We start from the raw sequence: 21,089 nt of genomic DNA on the forward strand, positions 1-21,089 counted from the left end.
ATCAAGAGTATCAGTTGAACATAGACGAAATAAACCACAACTGCAAAGGACCTACTTCACTAAAGCCTTTCAACACTAGGGGGAAGTATTTCTTGTCTTTGAAAACACATACTTTCTCATTACTTCTTCAAAACTAAATACAATATAGTTTACAAACATAGTCCACCTTGGAAGGCTTAAAAGAAAATGAAGACTTCTATTATAAACAGTAACTAGTTTTACTTTCAAATATTCACTGAAGTTTGTCCACAGGAGCACAGTAAACTGCAGCAGTAAGATTTGACTAATCTAATTCTGATATTCAAAGAACAATTTCCAAATCTGTACACACAAATCTCGTCGTATCTTCATCATCTGAATGATTGGATTTTAAAATATGAATAACTGTTGACTTGTGTTAGAGCAAGGTCGTTAGGATGTGATGAGGAAGGAGATGGTAATGATTATCACTAACTATAGCACAAGTACTACGTAGAGACTAACTATAACATAAGTACTACATAAACACTAACTACTGCATAAGTGCAACTTGAACTACAGCACAGCACTAATTAAACACTAACAACAGCACATTACTAAAGTCATGTATATTTAATCTGCATTGTTTATTAGTTTGTTCTTTTTAAATTCATTATATGCCGTTTATAGTTTTGTATTTGACCTGGTCCAAAATTAAGTTTATTGTGTAAACAACATTGTTTATATTGACCCGAGTGAAGGATAATATTAGGATCATTATCTTAAGCTGGGTCAATAACATTGGTAATTTTCACAAAGGTTTTGGATATTTAACAAAGCTCTAAAAAAATTTCAGTCATATCACTACAATGTCTGCAGTGTGGCAGTTTATAGTGATGTCTAGGATCAGGGCATCATTCCAAAGAAATGTAGCAAAGAAATGTAGCATCATGTCCCACCCAGTCACATTATCCTGACACCAGGCTGACCAGTCCTAAAACTTACCTCTTAATGCTGAGTGCCAAGTGAGGCAGCTGCTAATATCATTTTTTAATAATAAGTCTTTGGTATGACTCAGTCAGGGTTTGAACCTGTGACCTCCTGCATCCAAGGTGGATGCTCTCACCACTTGGGACAATGGCACAGTCTTTCACATAAGTCAAACTGCTACATGTGATGTATGTCATGTGCTTCGCTGTGGTTTTGGTGACAGACCTTCTAATTATAACTTAAGATTGTTCTGGAACTAAAAACTTTTAACCCTCATCTGGGTTTTACATTTATGTCTTAGTTCTTTAAATATAAATCTTGTTAACTTGAAAATTAATCATTTGCGCAATAACATCTGAGCAGAATCAGTTGTATTATTGGTGTGCAGTATTTTGATTTGGGTGAAATTATTTAATTCAAATTTTCTTCCCTGGAAATTTGAAGTCATAGATGCCGATCCCTGAGTACAAAAATACTGTCAGACTGCTTATGCCAAAAATACTGATTTTTAAGAACGAATACTGATTTAAACAATTTAATACATATATGACTTTTAATGCATATTTAGAAGATCTACAATCATCAGTAAAGTAGGACAGTAACTTGGTTATTTAATGTCAAAGATGCATGTGTTGCACACTTGCACCTTGTTTTTTTTTCAATCATTATCAGTTCCAATATACTATCTTTCATTGATTATCTGAATTTTGTGTGATTTTCTAAGCGAACTGTCTTCATTATTGCATGCGAGTAATCCTTTGTGATTTGACTCTTTGTAAAAAGTGCGAAATAAAATGCAAGCAACTTTAGGAATGGAAAGAGGAAGATTCATTTGTAAAAGAAGTTTAGTAAACTGAACTTCGATCAAATTATATCAAGGCTCTCTGATATTTATAAACGTTGAAAGTTCAGGCTGAGTTGTTGATGAATGAGGCAGCAAGCTGATATTTATTAGCTTTTCATGCTGTTTTATGTCATGGGTGCCTTCTTGCCCAATAGCGAAAACACATTACACAATTTGCAAAACACAAAGTTTTCTCCTTTACTAGACGGTTTCACAAAATCTAAACAAGATGGCTAAATTGACCTTCTGGTCCTGTTTTCTTTGCTGGTGAAATTCTGAATCTTCTGCTTTCATTTTTGATATGACTAGAAGTTGAATATTACGAAGATGAGATACAGGGATGTTTATGCAATCCTATATGGTGGTTAAAGACTGGCATGGTAGCCTTGATTCTAAATGAATCAATTGTATTTTAGAACTGTATACATACATGTGATACATTTCTATCAGAATGGAACTGGGTGCCCATTTTAAACAGAAAATTGCAAGGAAAATTTTAATTTTATTTAGTTAAAAAAACAGATTTTTAACAAGAAAAGCATACACTCATATTCAAGTCCAAAATACGGGAAAACAGGACACTTGGCAGCTATATGAAGTGTTCAGTAATAATATTCTTGGACAGATAGACCTAGAATTATAGTGAAATAGAAACAAGGATGTGATGGATAATATTACTGATTTAACAATGATGATGGGACATCATTACAATTCATGACATTAGTATATTAGAGACTACAGGCCACTATGGACACATTAACACCTTCAGCCATATAAATTATTTGGAATACTACTAAAGTTTATTCAAAACTTTTTTCATTAGGACTTGTTTTAGTAATTTTAGGATTATTTGGAATTCAATTCACATTACCTTAAGTTCCTTTTATATTTTTCACTTTGAATTCGGGGAAATAAATTATTTGTTGAATTTTAAAAAGCATGTTGCATCTCACTCTTTTCTATTACTTACTGTAGGACCACAGAGTCAGAATACTAATTAAACACTAACAATGGCACAATACTAAATCTCAGACTCACAGATTTTTTTAAACAAAATCACAGAATAAACATAATCAAGTTTCCTGATAGAAAGATATTTTTGTTACATAAATGGTCCTGAAATTGCCAAATTACACAAGTCAAGTTTTCTCATAGCCACGGATAATTGGGTCCAATCTCAAAGACTTTTTATCATGAGCCATTTTCCTCCACTAAACCAAAAGGTCGACACAGACTGCTGACTGCACCGAACAAGTGGCAGTTGTTCATGTATTTGAAATGACAACAGGCCATCACATACACTCTTGTGGTGTATGACCAGTAGAGATACAAACAAAAAATTATAGGAAAATTCGAAGATAAATGCTTGGGTAAACCAATTGAGGAATATGTGTGACTGCACCCCAAAATGTACTCAACTGTGTTCTGAACTTCCATTTCCATCAGTGCATATGTAGGTACCAGCAAAAACATCAGAAAAGCAAAAGGACATCCATGTGTGATTGTACAAAAGGATCTCAAACTGAGATTTATGTGGAATGTCTTCATGAGTAACATAAATTCACGCACACAGCAAATATGATTTGGCTGTGGAAACATTGCATGGGTGTATACTGATGCAACAAGATGAGTTTGTCAACCCTTGACACCAAACAACAGATATTTCCCAATGGAATTACCACTGACAGGTATGATGCATTAGAGGATCAAAATAGATACTAATGGTAGTTTTGTATTTCCATGAATTTCTCTAACAAATGCTCTACTAGGGGGCTTTGCCCCTCCATAGAAAAGTCTCCCATGGTTGGTCTGAAATTGTAAATACATCACTGGATCATACCAGGTCAGTAGTGTGACATTGCCTGGCTTCTAACTCCCTTGATGCTTACTAATACCAAATAAAAATAAAGTTGTTTCTGAGTGGTTCTATGGAATCCAGTCATGGCCCCTTAATCCCACATCTCCACATGATTATATCTATGGATAAATAGAATCCGGACCATTACAAGAACCTGAACCACAACTAAAGCCCAAGAAGAGAACACAAGCAGAATCAGCAACCACACCAGAACCTATACATACACACCCATACCCACCAAAGACAATAAAGCACCCACACAAAAACCATACCAGACCAAGAGAGAAAAAGAGCTAACCTGTAAGTGTTGCTTCCCTTTGTCTATATTATATCTATAAAGACAGGGTGGATTCCACAGTAGCAAAGAAAGTTATTCCTAATGGATCAGGTAATGTATTTCATAGAGAAACTTTTGTCTGCGACAACCTGTCATGGGATCTGTGAATGACAGCAAGATTAAGATGCATACAATTTCACTGTCACAGACTTGTCTTGACTTTCCCAATCAAATACTAGGAGTCTAACACTTAGTGACTAGTCATGTAGGGGCCCCAGGTTGCTGAGTGGTCTAGAGCACTCACTTCTTTACAGATCACTGCCATCTCACTTCTGTCCATGTGGGTTTGAATCTCTGGCTTGGCCAATGTAGTTACGTGAGAAAGCTTGCCAGCTGCTTCCCATGAGATTATGGTTCTTACCGGTGGTTTCACAGATTCTTCCTCCAATAGTTATCGTGGCTACCATGTACAGCCTATCCTGTGCTCAAAAATGGTGTTAACCCCCCCCCCAAAAAAACCCAAACAAAACAAAACAATATAGTCAAATAACATGGAGAACATACTACTTTCTTGCAACTGACGATTTTCAAGGCTTTGTTCATATAAGACAATATACTGTAAATCCACAATTTTCCTCAAGCTTTTATTTTCACTGTAGTTCACACAGAAGCACACCCATAATAGTAAAAAGCAGTGAGTAAACATTTAAAAGAATTTAGGTAGATTAAGAGCGACAGGGTCACAAAACTGAACCACTTAAAAATTGTTTGATAGCTAGCAACCCAAAAATTTAGTAGCTAACAAAATATTGTAGCTTTGATCCATGTAGCAGCTTAAGATCTGACTTTAATCAGATAATGAGAACTTTACCTTTGGGTTCAAACTTTTCCCATATATTCTGGTCACTGGGTTTAGTAATTTTATGTAACCAACTGAGTATAAAACTGTACATTACACTACTAAAGTATTACCTCTGTTCTATGGACCACCTGCACACTTCCATCAGGGAGATGTCTTGAGATCTCCAGGTAAGGGTCACTTTTACCCAGAAAGTCCTGAAACAAAATTGCAAATAGAATAACTGAACTTCAGTTTGCTTAAATTCTATGAAAGAAATGAATCTTTAGTTACTGGATGTAATAAAGTAACCATGATCAACCAATGAAATATAAATTTCCACAGTAAAAAAAAACCTGCATGAAACAGGGTTGAGAATTTGATCATATAGAATTTCTTCAAATCTGCACTAATAACAACACAGACAACATTATATTTGGGATAAAGTAATTGTTTGCCTTTTTATTCTTTATGTTGAGAATTCATCTGAGACAGCTACCAATTCCATTCTTATTATTTCATCCTGTCAACATATACAGCCACTGATAATGTATATCAATGTAAAGGAGACATTGCAGATTTGTTCTTCATGTATGATTTAAATACTTTTCTGATCATTTAAAAACCACTTTTACGCAATGCTTCTCTATTGCTTCATATCTTGTCTACTTGGATTGAATCTAATGGCTACACTTCTGGTCTGTCACAATGTGAAATATATTGCATTCATTTCTGATTGGTGGTTGTCTCCAGGGCAAAACAGTAACCTCTAATCAGATCTCTGACTTATTTACTGTGTGAAACACCAACAGAAGAAATGCATCAAAACTCAATCCAAATAGATACAAAGCAACATATAAGCCTCATGAAAAAGTGGCTATTAAATGATCTACAAAGTACACAAGTCATACATGGGGAACAAGTTTGGAATGTCTCCAATTATGTCAATATATACAATTAGCAATAGCCTGTGCTTACAGGAAAAACGATTAGCACCTAATTGGCAGATTCCAAACCACGTAAGTTATAGTCACCTTCATGGTTTGGATCTGCAGTAAGTACACTGTGATGGCTCTGGTTGTTAGTCATATCTGCCCCCACACTTAGACTTATTCTAGGTATGTAATTTTCCTTATCTTATACAAGGAAATTTCACAATTTCTTTTGTTTTGGAGAAAAGTGCATAATGCCTTTAAAATTTAAGTGAAAACATGAAAAAAGATGATTAGAATTTTTCATTACTCAGAGCATAATTATCCTTGATTTCTTAGAGTTCAATTTTTTTTAGCAATATCACACTGCTTTCATCAGTGACTACTGTTGATCATGTGACTTATGATGGTCATGTGATACTAGACTGCTGTGGATGGGTCTTAAGCCCCTTGTCCCTGTTTAGTGTTGGCCTCCACTGCAGCACTTCAATTACCTTCTTCATCATCCTTTTTCCATGTGTTCTCCTCAGATGCTGTGTTGACCTTTGTCTGATTGGGAATGACGGAATGCGCCATTTGGCTAAGATATATGCTTTGAATCAGGGATAAAGTCTAATAATCACGAATTATCCAAAACAAGGAAGCAACCTTTTCATTTGTATCAAATAAGATATGTTTTACTGCATTTAGTGCAAAACAAAGGGCATAGTGACCAAGAGGAGTCCTGATCTAATCAAATGGAGCAGCCTGAAATGGCCTAAATGTCTGAATTAAAATCAAGGAACAGGTGGTCTGGTAAAATTTGTTTTCTTTAAAATCTTGTCAAAGATGACAATGACATATGAATAGATGATAAGTCTATTTCTATGTCTATCTGTAATCTGCATACTGGAAAGACAGCTCTCCCCCATTATAATGCACTTCATTATAGCATGATTCCAGATATAATGTAGTACTATGATAAATAAAAAGGGTTGAAAGCAAACAAAGTAAAACCTGGTTTTATACCTTCATTTTCTTTTCAAAACACCATCATTTACCAAATTTTGACAGTGCCTGCTATACCACAGTTCTGTATATTACACTATTCTCAATATATCACAGTTCAGTACATAATGCAGCTGGCAGTAATATATCTCAACCAAAGCATTAAAACATGGGATAGCTGTATATTCTAGATGTCAACACAAATAAAATGGCACCTTCATACCACTGACAGAACTTTGAAAGATGACAATACCATCAACATGTGTGTGTCAATAATGTACTATATCATAGGCTGTGTATTGTGACTTGAATCAATACACAGCACAGGTGTATCATTTTACACATACAGTATATGGTGCCCAAAGATAATACTTTGTAATCATTATGAAACAAATTTTTTAAATCTATACATTTACTGTGATGTACTTTTCTTTTTTTTCATTTTTCAAATATGAAAATGATATTATACAAATTGTTTATATCATGCATAGCTACATATGGACCTTTGATCCCATCAAGAAAGTCACTAATGCCATATAATAATCAATAAAAAACTGTATTATAATAGACGACATATGCTGAAAGGTGGAACAAACGTCCAATTATGCCCACTGACGCTAGCAAAAGCACTGTCCTGTCAATCTTGTTTTATAATGTTTAAGTACTATCCAAGATGCCAAATCTTGACATTCACAATTTAGGCCATTACAAACCCTCAATTTTCTCTTTGAGCTTTGTGTGTATATATAGCTTCTTTATGCATCCTAGCATCTTGCTATCAGTTTATGGGTAAATAACTCCAACTGCTATGAACTGACTGAGTCTTCTGCAATGTGATTGGATATAAACAGCCATGAGATACTAATCTAGCATTATGTGAAGCTTTGTCTATACAAATGCCATGTACCATATTAATAACATGCCCCACACCCCAACAACTGTGATTTCAGATCCAAATTTGCAACCCCTGAAAACACTGCACTGTTATTAAAGGGCAAAGTCATAAGATCTCACTAAAATGAACAGTCCTTCCTATAACTGAGTACTCAGTAACCAAACAAAAGACTTTATGAACACCCTATATTTATAAATTACTGCATCTTAGATCCAAAAATATATTTCAACCGCTGTTATTAAAAAAGGGCAAAGTGAGTGCAGGTGATCTCACTAAACTGGACATGATTTTGGTTTGAAAGACTGTAATGCATAGAAAGCAAGAACAATGAATGCTAAAACAGCACATGCTGGCACACTTAATATGAAAAAAAGCAACAGCCTGGTAAAAAAGAAACCCACACCAAGTGACAAAGTTTCTTAGATCTCTGCTATGAACTGTTGTGATACTCTACAATATATATAACTGTATCAATACCATCATCTATGGTATCCAACAGTAATTATGCTTTAATTCAAACTAGGATTAACTGACTTGGTATTCCTCATTATAGACGGTTTTTAGTTTGACAATAAATACAATCCTTCAATAGCGTTGCTTTTTTCCTTCTGGAGAAATGATCATTCCAAAACTAGTCAGGCTAGCATCTTTAATGTAACTATCCATTAGCTCAAGTGAACCAAATTTTTTCACCATCCAAAAATGAAGTTTAACCAATATGATGATATAATTAATGGTGTAAAGTGAACATTCTTAACGACCTGCTATAAATCTGGCAGTACAGAACTTACGACAGTGAACAAGATATTGAGGAAAAAAGAAAATAAAAACATATTTTTTTTATAGTTTTCTTTCTGTTTATTATTGATAAAAGTATTATGTTAGCTGTAGCATGTTCAAGACCACTTAAACACATGTAAACTCTGTACTAATCAGAAAAATTAGGATGAATACTTAATAAACAGAAGTCTGGGACCTGAAGCATTGCTGATAATTAGTTGGAGCACTTCTGCTTCAAAAAAGTCACATGGTTTGGTTGATTGGGCCTGATCTTCAAGTGCTAATGAAATTAATCTGCTTTAAGCAGAAATCATCCAAAGCCTGCATGGCAAAATCACATTGAGTTTAAAACCATCTTAACTCGTCTTCAGCTCAAAACAATGCTCAAGCCATCAGAATGAGAATTTATTCTTTACAGCCTTATCTATATCCTTAGCTCTTATTAACTCATTGTAAAAACAAAATACCCATTTTCCCTGAATGATTTTCTTTAATATTGTTCAGGCACCATTTCAAACACTGCAAGTGTTTGAAAAGTATTGTTTGACTGGCACACATTTTACTTTCAAACATGTTTACTGTTGATTGGTTAATCAAACAATCAGGATATTTTGGTCTTTTTTGGTAAAGAAATGTTTGCAAAACATGGTTAATTCATTGATGAAGTTTATTGCTGATGACAAATCACATCAATCTCTCTACCGGCACACAAATTTCTCCTCAAAATTTTGATCTCATAACTGGCCATGGAGACAATGAAATCCATGATGTGCGAAAAATTCTCATCCCCAAGTACTGAGAGCTACAAAATGCACAGAGATGAAGAGAGCAACTGCTTTTAACTCTCTTATTACAGCACTCAGCCAACTAAAGCTAGTACAGATGAGTGCATCGCAAGGGTCCTGCTTACTACCAATTAACCGGCAGGGTCTTAAACAGGAACTTGTGCTGAAGAAGGTTAAAAGTTTAGGCAATTAGGGGACATAACTATTCTAATCAATTATGTAGATGCTGGAAACCCAACTCACTCTAGGAGCATGATAAATTTGGCTTAAATCCAAAATTCCTAATAAATGTTATGCAAAGAAAATCAAAAGGGGTTGGAGATGGAAAGAAAACAGGTAATAAGGGGCTATAATTTCAAACTGATGACATGGAATGCTGGAAATCAGCATAAAAATTCATGCCAAATATCCAAAACCCTATTTGGACAATCAGGAAACATAATAACCCCTGCCTCAATTACATCCTATTACTTATCTACAATGGCAGTAGCACCTTGTTCTCCAATTTTTTCGCTCGAATGGTGAAATTTGCAACCTCTCCTCCTGTCTTTATTTCTTGCGTTCGAATCTGAAATAGTGCCAAAGCCAGTCGTATTAAAAAAATAATGAAATAAACTCAGTTCTTAAAAATAAGAATTAACTAGATTTGAGAATATTTTCACACAGCACTGAAATAATAAAATAGCACCATTTGGAACATATAGAAATGAATAAAATCTAATTAATTTCAAATCTGTCTTGATTTCTAATTTATACAGTAAAGGTTTGCATGGAATTTAACATAAATCAGAAATGTATTTTGTCAGCCATCAGCAGCACAATTTTTGTTTCCTGAAGATAGACGTTACTACAGTAAAATGTTTTATTGGGTTAACTTTATTTCTGCATGTACATGACATTTTAATGAAATAAAAGATCTGAAAAGTTTCTACTACACACCTCCCTACAGTATCTGCGTTACATCAGGTAAGAACAATGTACGACAATAATGAGGTAACTTATGCCTATGAAAAATACTTTTTACCAAAGAACAATGAAATAAAATGGAAAAATTACAGATGAACTGAAAAGTTATACAGAATACTGTAAGTGATAAAAAAGATAAGTTAGTTGCAATTATTTTATTAGGTCTGAGAAATTAATATAATAAGCAGTATTAAATGTATTCCAGAGTTCCCATTTAAACAAAATTTTAATAAAACTACTAATATTTTCCTACTTGGATGCAGAAAAATGACATTACAGGAGAGCGGAATATGGAAGTTAATTGTCATCATTTTCCAGCTTCAAGTACAAATTTTGTATTTCATTAATTTGAACAAGAAACATCAGTGACAGTATTGCAGGCTCAATAATGATGTTTGTATATTTCTTGACATCGGCATGAAAATCCAATACTAAATGAGTATTCACTAAACAGTGTTATCTGAAGAAAAAAAACTTCAAAGTAATGAAGTAACCACAAGCTTCACATTAAAAACTTACAATTATGATGGACTTTTCAAATTGCTTGCCATCTGTCCTGGTCAGTGGTTTCTTGTATGGATTACCAGCAACAAGCTGAAAAGTTATTTAAATACTTTACATTTCTCTTGTTCTTCAAGAGATACATTGTCTATAATCTGACTGCATTTAGACAGTCTCTGTGTCTATTCAGGCTATGAAAATCAGTGAGAAAAAATATAGCGTTGATAATGAACTAGATTCATCCTACACAGCAATAAGAAATCCCTACTATGACATGGATGGAGCTTCCAAGTTCAATCTAACATTTAATGGACTGACACTGCACTAGATTTTTCATTAATAATATAGAAAAACATAAAATATTAAAATAGTAGGATCATTAACAAAGCTCTGAAGAAAAACATGTTTTATAATATAAAGAAATGGAGACTTTCACAACTAAGCTATTCATAAGATGTACACTAAAAACACAGGGACTGATGACTGAATGAATACACTGATACATTGGCAGAATACATTAATACTAATCATCAGATGTTTCCTACAACTTTGACTGTATTTTGGTGGAGCTCTTATCAGAAAAATGTAACACCTTAGTCACCGGATGGTCCGTTAGATGTGATATTTGTGACGTGATGAGAACATAAAGCAAGATCAGAGAAGCAGAGCTCTATGAGCTACCATGTTACTATTTTCGTGGGCGAACAAGACTGTTTCTTCCTCGCTACCATTAATTCTTTTCCAGGACAGTCACCTCTTGATAGAATACCAAATCACACTCTGGATGTGGGTCCTTCACAAAACTCAGTCAAACAGTATTGGATTTCAAATAGTGTTTTGAAAACCTTTGCAAATATTTTATGAAAAAATAATACTTCCATATTATGGTAAAAGTGGAATAAATACAGATGTCTTTTCATATAAAAACAACTTAAAAGTCCATATCATTTACTATTCTGTGTCTAGATGGGTCTTTAGTGGTTTAATGAGTACTTCTAGCAAAGAATTGGTAAAAGCAATGTTTATTCCAGTAAGAAACTATTGTTCAATTCCTGAGAAAGTTCAAAAACATTTATAAAATACAACATCTGATCTGCCTTACAAGTCCTAAATTCTGATATTAATGCTGGAAATGACCGAAACAGGAACCATAGAAAAAAAAACACGTGTTTTCTACAGACCATGAAAAGAGCAAGGTGTCTTTCTGCCTTGATTAGCATCTGCAATTCTCAGATGAAAGGTTTTAAACATATAGATTGGAAATGGAATCAACTGAAGGATAAACTAGTTCCACAATTCAGTGGTCAGTATCTAAAATTATACATACAATTAATTAATATCAGGATATTTATTTATAACAGCTAAGATCAAATGTAAAATAAAACAGAAACAAGTAAATTTAAATAAAATATATGCAATTCTTAAGGATCAGATGTGGGGTTTTTTTTTAAATTGCATTGAAATCTGAAGATTTTATTTTTAAAAATTCTCCCTTTTAAGGCACTCAATTTCACTTGTTTGCATTTTAGTGAAAAAGGCAGATTGTTAACTTAATGTCTGTCAAATAGTGTTATTTATACACTTTGAATTGGTTTGGTTAGGTGCTTTCAACATAGCAACAAAAGTAGCTACTCAGGGCTGAGGTAACCAGAGTAAAGCGCCTTGCCCAAGGACACACACTTTTGAACTGAATTAATTACATGAAAATTGGATTGTAAAAGGATAACAACAATTTGAAATGACCTTGATGCTATTTAATGGCACAGTAATAGTGGGTCATGGCAAAGTCCCCAGCTAAAATGACCTTTAAATAACACTAAAATCATGTGGTTGACTTTTCGCTAGGTTCTTGCACCTGTCCAAGAGTACACTCTATCTGTCCCAGAAAATCATCATCGGACAGAGTTGGTGATGTATTATCCAAATCATACACTGCAACTTTGACCTTCTGAACTTCCTCAAAAAAGTAATCAACCACAAAACTCTTGGCAAATTTAGGATCCAAACAGTTCTTGACATTCTCTGTTCTACCAATCTGAAAAGTAGAGAAAATTATTAAAATTGTTCACAAATTATGTAAAAACATTTTCATGCAACACTGAATACAGCAATGTAAAGATGCATCGGAGAATCATTTTCATAGAATTTTAAATATCTACAAAACTGAGTAACAAATAAAATTTGTCATATACAAAAGGTGTTTCACCAAGGATGGCAGTGGACATAAAATGTTTCCCATTCTCTAAATCTGAAGGACACAACATTTTAAAGGAAAAGATGTACGCTAAAGAAAAACAATAGGAAATTTTTCCTGACAAAAAGGGGGCACATGGGACAAATTATGCAGGATGCATAGGACAAAAATGGCAGAAGACCCACATTCCAGTCCTCAAGGTGGAACACTGTCCCTGAGTATGATCCTACAGCTGATGTCACTAAAGTAGGTTATCATGGAAATTAACTCAGAGCAACAGTTCATATCTTTGTGGCAAGTGAAAATCAGTAGAAAATTGCAATATTACTTTCTTTTCCAATATATGTTAACTTTATATTTGTATCCTATTTTGCCCAATCATTTATATGCAAGTTGCCCTACAAGAAAAGTATGATTGTCAAGCACCTAAGTAATAATATCAAGCACCTGTCAAATATAAGAGTTATTACTAATACAATATAATCTGTATAATTCAGTCTTTTAGTATTCTGTCTAAGGTGGTCTATATCTGTCCCCCAACTAAATAACACAGTATTCCAGCTTGCTGCCCAATACAGTATTAATTATAGTCCTCTTCACAGCTAGGTTAAACAGTCCAACACAAATGCAGTTAATGTTTTCGTTGTCAACATCATCATCCTGTGTATGTATGTATATAGGTATGCATCTATTCATAGTAGATGAAGCAGCACAATAATGGTCACATGATGCCAATTCAAAAGTAGTACTCTGTGTAATAATGACAGAAATGCACAACAACTTTTGGAAGATAAACCCTTCCCAATAAATGTAACCATGAACTACAACATAATAAAATCTAAAAAGTCAATATGTTAAAATTCTGTAAAAGATACAAAATTTAAGGTAAAACATGAAAAGTCCTCACAACATATGTTCCATTAAAGAAAATGTTTTTGATGATGTGAATGCAAGAATATTGGTAGGATTTTATGGTTTATAAGTAAATGAAATATTTCATCGGGATAAAATTTTGTTGGAACACACAGTTTACATAACACCCGAGATGGATTTAATTTTTTGGAGATTCATTACCCAAACCCACAAATATTTTACAAAATTATCTAATATTTCTGATTTTAATAGTTATCCTATGCCGACAATCAGTGATTCAAAGTGAATAAACTTATTCAATTATATTAATCCAATCTACAGGAGAGTTATATCAAATACTGAAGCAATAATTGGAAAATACAGTTGTACCTCATCCCAGTGGCCAGCCCTATAGATGTACATGACTGCACAAGGATCTGACTTGGACAGTGTGTCCTTGTTGACCAGATGCTGACACTCAATCCAAATCTCCACCTTTGACATTGGGGTACGCTGAGCTAACCCTGGCATAGTGGGATCCATCTTCAAAATATGCTGTCAGTAACCAGCTGAAAGAAAGAAATTGGTAAAATCTTTCAAAATTGCTTGACAATGACAGACAATTGTTTAAAGAAACATGACCGCATGATAGAATATTTAGTATATTTAGTATCATGCAATGGAAGTAATAAGCCTTGCCAAAGAAACACAGTGCCAGCTGGGGAGGATGCAAGCCAATAACCCACTGTATATCAATCCACAAAGCTACTACATGTATGATGAAATACATATAAAGTGGCCCTATATCAATTAGATGGCCATTCACACACACACACACACACACACTATCAAGAACTTAACTGAACAATGCTTTATGACAAATTCTTTAAACAGATCATGAGTTTGTCACACAGTGAAGGAATACTGTACGGATCCCTTCTGTTGAAGAATATTCATTTTCGACTGCAAAAACAAACTTAAAGACCTAATAATGTTCCCTACCTTAAATATTTTCTGCATGTTTTTTATGTTTTTTAATTTCATGGTGTTTGTTTTTTGTAATAATGTCAGTATACATGTATATGTTCTTTTATGTTATAGGTGTTGTCTAATGTTGTAAAGCATTTAGAGCTTCTAAAGATTAGGTGCTATACAAAGTCCTCATTATTATTATTGTTATTATTATCTAGCCTTACCAAGATGGTATAAATGGCTGCCATAACATGCAATTCTTGTGTAAGAGAAACCAATTTTTGCTAGTAAAGTATGTTTCTTTAATAATACTTACTGATCATAATACCTTAGAGGAACTGCTACTACTACTACCTCAAAAATCCACCCCTTCCAGAATATAAAATGCTGGGGCAGAGTGCAGTCTCCAATGGATGTAACTGGGGGAGCTTTGGTGGATGTATGTGTATTATGACTGAAGAAACATATTTTACTAAAATAAATTGGTTTCTTCTTCAAACATATTAACCGATCATAATACTTTAGGAGAACAGGTAAAAGATGGAGGGAGTTACATCCTTTATTTGGGGCCCCAAGTGGCTGAGTGGTCTAGAGCGCTCTCCGTTACGGTTCACTGTCATCTCACCTCTGTCTGTGTGGGTTCGAGTCTAGGATTCGGCTAACGTGGGTATGTGAGAAAGCTCACCAGTAGCTTCTTGTGGGTCAGTGGTTCTTCCCGTAGTTTTCCCGGGTTCTTCCTCCACCATTAATACTGGCTGCCATGCATAGCCTATCGTGTGCTGAAATATGGCGTTAAACCCCACAACAACAACAACATCCTTTATCTGGTAGAGGCTATCCCCAGAACCCTGAGGTATACAAGGCAGCTTTTAGAAAGATTACCTCAGCTGAAGGAATGATTCCTTACGTTGGGGTGCAGCTTCAGTATGGGAAACCTTTCCCTCTTGCAAATCCAGCTTAAGGTATAATGGTACCAATTGCGCAAGTCCAGGTGGGCGGAGCTTAAGGTGTATGGAACATTGTATTCAGAATTAAAGAACAACACTAGCTGTGATTGGTGCATTATGTAAGAGTTGTACTTTCTGTTTGGCTTAAAAAAATGTTGAGCCTCTTGGCAACATGTGAGTTTGTGTTAATTTCTATCTAGATCATATTTTGTATTTTTTATGATTTTTTTAAAATATGGTACACATGGCTGAAAATGTGCTTGTTGTGACTAGATAACTCTTACCCCTGTCTAGTTCCAGTAGAGTTATCTCTCTTAAATGCAATGGAGTACCTGGTTATGTCATTGTCAAATTGACAATCTAGCATTGTTCTATATGACAGTGTGTGACATGCATGCCCAAGTAGGACAGAAAGTATATTTATTTCACAAAACATCAGCATTGAGGTATATGGAAAAACAATTGGTACCGTGATACCTAAAGTCAGTAAGCAGAGTCCCTAGAAAGCTGCCAAACCAACCAGGAAGGTAACCTGCTGTGCAGCCGCACTTGGCCCCACCAGGCCTAGCTGTGCTTTCTAGGATAATGGGTCTTGGAGGTAAAATCAGGAGAACGTAAACTCTGGCCTCAATCCCACAGCTTGTGTAATGTCAGCTAGGGATCAGCTGCACTCAAATACAATGCTTGTTGCGAATGCACTAGCTTCACGAGTCAAGATGTGTAGCAAGTTCATTTAATCAGGGATTAATTTCTAATATGCAGACTGGATAACCCATTTAATCTAGGATTGGAATTCCAGCACTAAAATGACATCCTAGCTCATTCTTAAAGAGATCTGAAAGTGAGGGATCTCCCTCAATGCACCAGCTTGTATCTTTTCATAGCTATCATTGGGTGTGGTAAATGACCATGAGATGAAGTATCCAGGGCAGATGGGTTGCACCACAAATGTCTATTTTCTCATAAGCGGAAGCCTGCTCTTGGCAATAAAAGCAGAATCATTGTGAATTACAATGACCCATCCAGTCAGAACTGCAAAAAATTCTGGTCAACTGAGGCCTACAAAAATGTGTGTTTTCTATTGCACTGTTTTTAAAATTAGGGCAGGTAGGTAGGTTTTTAAAAAAAACACACATAATGATTAGCATATATATAAAGTACTAAGCACTTTAAGTACTTGGCTAAACAAAGCTCAATTAGATGGGTAAATCAATGTAAATAAATTTCTGAATTTTATTTTTACATGGGGAGGGGAGAGTACTAGGGTCAGCAACACAAAACAGGGACAGTCAACTGGCCAGTAATACACATTTTTGGGGGAAGATGTCTAATAAAGCATGTATCTCACTGATTCTGCCTGCCGTCGCTAGTGCAAGTAAGAAGCATGTCTTACATAAGGGGTGAACCAATGAAGCTCATAAGAGGTACAAATGGCCCCTTATTCAGCCGGATGAGCACCCATGATAGTTTTGACTTGTCTCCAAAATGTCAGAGATCAAGTAATGGTAGCCTTTTATCATGATTGGAGCTGTTTATCATCAAAGAGCCGAAGGAGTAAGTTAGCTATCTGAAGTATTGATGTGTACAGCAGCACCATTGATACCACTGGATGAAAATTCTCCATTTTCCTTCTCAAAATTTCAAGTGGAGAACCATCTTAACCATGCGATTCTCTCCACACCTTGTGCAGAGAACTATTGTTCTTACGGGCTTGTGAGGGATTTGATGAGGTCGTTGATCCATGAATTTCCACACTTCACTGCAGTAATCAAAGTAAGGAAACACTCTGATTCTACTTCCTTCTGTATCACTGTCAACATCAGAATCAGAGGTTTTGGATGGTAAGCATATACATCCAAATCATTCTAATCTATGAAAACAGACAAGCCTTCAAATCTGGGACTGGTCAAACAAGGGTTGGAGGTTTTGCATTAATCCCATAGGGCACATATATGGGTGAAAACCATGGGATAAAGCAACTATTCCATTTGTATGATTTGACTGCAGAACAGCAAGTCTGTTAATATGTTTAGTTGGCCTGGATCATGGCGAACTTGTATGTGGATTTGCGATGTTAGATACCAAACAAGAACATACCAAATACATGTATATTGGGACATGATAAAATAATTTTAAAAATTCCTGTCTCAGAACTATGGTGAAAGTTCTTGTCAGCTAGATCACATGTCCTAGACAAACAAAACACTTACTTGATAATAAAATGAAAGAAACAAACATTGTATTGTTATAATTTATTCCACTTATTTTTCATCATTAGCATTAAAGAAAAAATATATCCACAAACTCTATATATATATATATATATATATATATATATATATATATATATATATACTGCATTGTGTATCGCTTATATCAGATAACACGACCCATTTATCACTGACATCAATATAGAGAAACAAATCATGTTTGGTTGTTCTCAAAGGCTTGAATATATCAGACTGAAAAACTGGATCCAACTAAATTGCAACTGAGAGAGAGAGAGAGAGAGAGAGAGAGAGAGAGAGAGAGAAAATATGAACCAACTGCTGAAGGCACCTGCCATTCATGCATGACAAAGTGTAAGGTGCACAAAAAAAAACAAGACTGCATTATATTCAGTTCAACTATATCTCACAAATAAAAATCATTATTTAAAAACACATTTACTCTGAGTATACAATTTACCCTGCAAGCCTCATTCCCATTTGCATCAATTATGATTCAAGATGGCAAGCAAATAAAAGCCAGGTGGTGAACTGGAAGCAAGCAATAAACTCACTGTTTGAACTTATGGACAGGATATCAAATACAAAGGTTATTTTATTACAAAGCAAGTTGGCCTCAAAAACCAACTTTGGATTCTTTTAAGTGTGTGATTTTTTTAAATATATTAAAGTTGGCTGACATAGGAAAGCCAAGTTTGGTTCCTTTTTACCAGCATTCATGGGAATTGTAGAAAAAACTGAAACAATGGAACAGTCTTTAAAGCAGCACAATCTAGTGCTTCATGCATGGACATCAATGATCCAGCATCTCCCAGAAGATTTGGAGGGGAAAGAAGAAAAAAAACTCCATGAATTTGTGCAGGCCAGAAGAGAAGATGATTTCGCCAACAACATGGACGAAACTGTCGATAAGTGGGTTAAAAGTGTGAGAATTCATACAAATGGTACAGATAAAAAAAAGTTAAAGAAATAATCATATTTTGTAGATATGCTGTGACATTGTATTTTCGAAAGGTATATACATGAATAAGAACTTTATTTACATGATTCTTCATTCTTTACGTGTTTCAATCATTATACAGTCAAAACTGTATTAGTGATCATGGTACAAAATAAAATCAATACTGTACATAATTACACATATGCATAATTTAACTTCTACAACAAAGGCTGGTTCATGTTAACAATTCCACCAATCATTTGCAGCAAGTATTTTTGCATGCATTCTTTGCTTTTAAAAACGTTATCAGCATTAGTCCTGCCACAATCTTCAAATCTTTAATTCTCCAGATACCTTGTTCAACGTGAATATGTGCTCTAGACATTTATCTTGATTCTTCATCTTGAGAACTGTATTTATCACTGATACACAGTGGAATACAACAATGTGTTCTACTCATACCAACAAATATATTTCTTTACATCCTGGTTTACGTAGCTAATAGGAAGTGTCTTGCCAAAGACTCATTTGTGATGGTGAGACCTAAAGAATAGACCAACAAATTTAGAGTCCACACCAACTAGCCAACTTTAAAAAACAGACAAACACACACACACACACACACACACACACACACATATATATATATATATATATATATATATATATATATATATATATATATATATATACACACACACACACACACAGTATGGGTAGAAGTCATTGTTTTATTACATATTATCGAAAATATACTAATATATTTTAAGAAAGGAATGGCTTATTATAACACTGGGCAATGATAAGCATAGTGAACTGATTCCTAGTTTTGCACAGCATCAAGAATATCTGCATCTTTCTCACTGAATTTTCAGGCAAGCATCTCAAAATGTTACTAAAAGTACCAAAGTAATTTTATTCATGAATGAATTAACTTAATTTATACTTACAAACAGTGCAACACCATTCATTCAATACATGCTGAAAAAAATGGTCTGTCTATATATAACCTACTGTTTGTCACCAGTGCTGGAAGAGTCCATGTTTGATACTGCAAAGAAATCAATTGGAGGCAACTAGACTATGGCCAAACAGGAAAGCTGCTCACTCCTAAATAAACATATCGACTCTTCCGTTCATGGCGGCATCGAAAAATTTGATGTCAACAGACCACCCTGTTTAGCATTTATTACATGTGTTACGCTCCATTTGAATTCGAACGATGTGAAATCGAGCGCGAAACGAAAGCAGTTTTCCATATATTTAATAACGCCAATCTGATAATTCACAGTTTCAAATCACAGAGGCTCGTATCGTTGCTTAAAATTTACCTGTCAAACGTGTACTATATGTATGACAGGTCAACTGTAAGTAACGATACGAGCCCCTGTGCTACAGATGCGGATATCATTCGTAATTGGCACCAGATATAATTCATCATAGTGGAGTTGTCGGGTAGAATGAGGATGCCCTAACCCTGTGACCTCCTCCTGCCAGAAGGGTAATGCTTTCCGTATTGCTTTCATCTCGAGATGTTGATATGCAAAAAGACAGATCCTGATTGGACGACACTCCACTGGCCTCATGGAATGATGGAAGCTGACCATACTATAAAGCTATCGTCCATCAACTCTTCCTTCTGTAGAGACCTATTAAATTTTAATGTTTTGTATTTACTGACACGATCTGAAAACTTACCTTGATGTAAAGATAATAATACTTCGCGTCTGCTTGAAGTTTTAGGCGGACAAGAAGAAATTGTCTCGGCTCAAACAACAGCGTTTTGCAGCGCAGAGTAACAAGACCCGGAAGTCCACAACGGTGGCGCTCACCAGATATGTACTTTTGAGAGAGTGACGTACGCAAGGTGAAGTAGTTCGCATTTAAAACATGCACAGTGGAGAGAATGTTTGCATACCTCTATACTACATTAATGTAATGTGGATGATATTTCTTTTGGATATTGTACTTTTGGAAATTTTACATGATTTAAGCACACTGCTGACTAAAATGACTGCTCCCTTGTGTTAAAAAATCAGTCTAAATTAGTCTAAAGTACACTATACATAGCAGCTATTAAAATAGAGAAAATGAATTTTGCCAGACTAGACAATACCAGCTTCTGAAAGTGCAATGAATGAATTACCAAATATATAAAATGTAAAAAAAAGTTATCGGCTCTTTTTTATACCACTGACCTCTGAAGTTCAGGAAGTGAAAATGACCAAGTAGAGCTAGCACATTTTTGAAAGATGCACATTTGAAGTAAGGCCAAGCTGTATACTCTATAACCCATAGTACACCCATCAATCATACACCAAAATAAAGGGAATTAAAGGTTCTTT

At 34.8% G+C, this 21,089-nt stretch overlaps 1 protein-coding gene across 2 annotated transcripts in view; it reads right to left on the minus strand.

The window, feature by feature from the left end:
- LOC149770047 (copine-3-like) overlaps window positions 1-20,561 on the minus strand; it is a 124,496-nt gene extending 103,935 nt beyond the window's left edge. For both annotated transcript variants that reach the window (XM_089949469.1, XM_089949467.1), the window contains exons 1-6: window positions 20,443-20,561; window positions 14,048-14,226; window positions 12,467-12,646; window positions 10,630-10,704; window positions 9,638-9,712; window positions 4,900-4,983 (exon numbers count right to left, since the gene is read on the minus strand). In XM_089949469.1, coding sequence (XP_089805595.1) covers window positions 4,900-4,983; window positions 9,638-9,712; window positions 10,630-10,704; window positions 12,467-12,646; window positions 14,048-14,200 — 567 coding nt within the window. In that variant the 5' untranslated portion in view covers window positions 14,201-14,226; window positions 20,443-20,561. The remainder of the gene's footprint in view (window positions 1-4,899; window positions 4,984-9,637; window positions 9,713-10,629; window positions 10,705-12,466; window positions 12,647-14,047; window positions 14,227-20,442) is intronic.
- Window positions 20,562-21,089: the final 528 nt, after the last annotated feature.

Source organism: Sinohyriopsis cumingii, unplaced genomic scaffold, assembly GCF_028554795.1.
Source record: "Sinohyriopsis cumingii isolate HCF-2022 unplaced genomic scaffold, ASM2855479v2 utg002809l, whole genome shotgun sequence".
NCBI lineage: Eukaryota > Metazoa > Mollusca > Bivalvia > Unionida > Unionidae > Sinohyriopsis > Sinohyriopsis cumingii.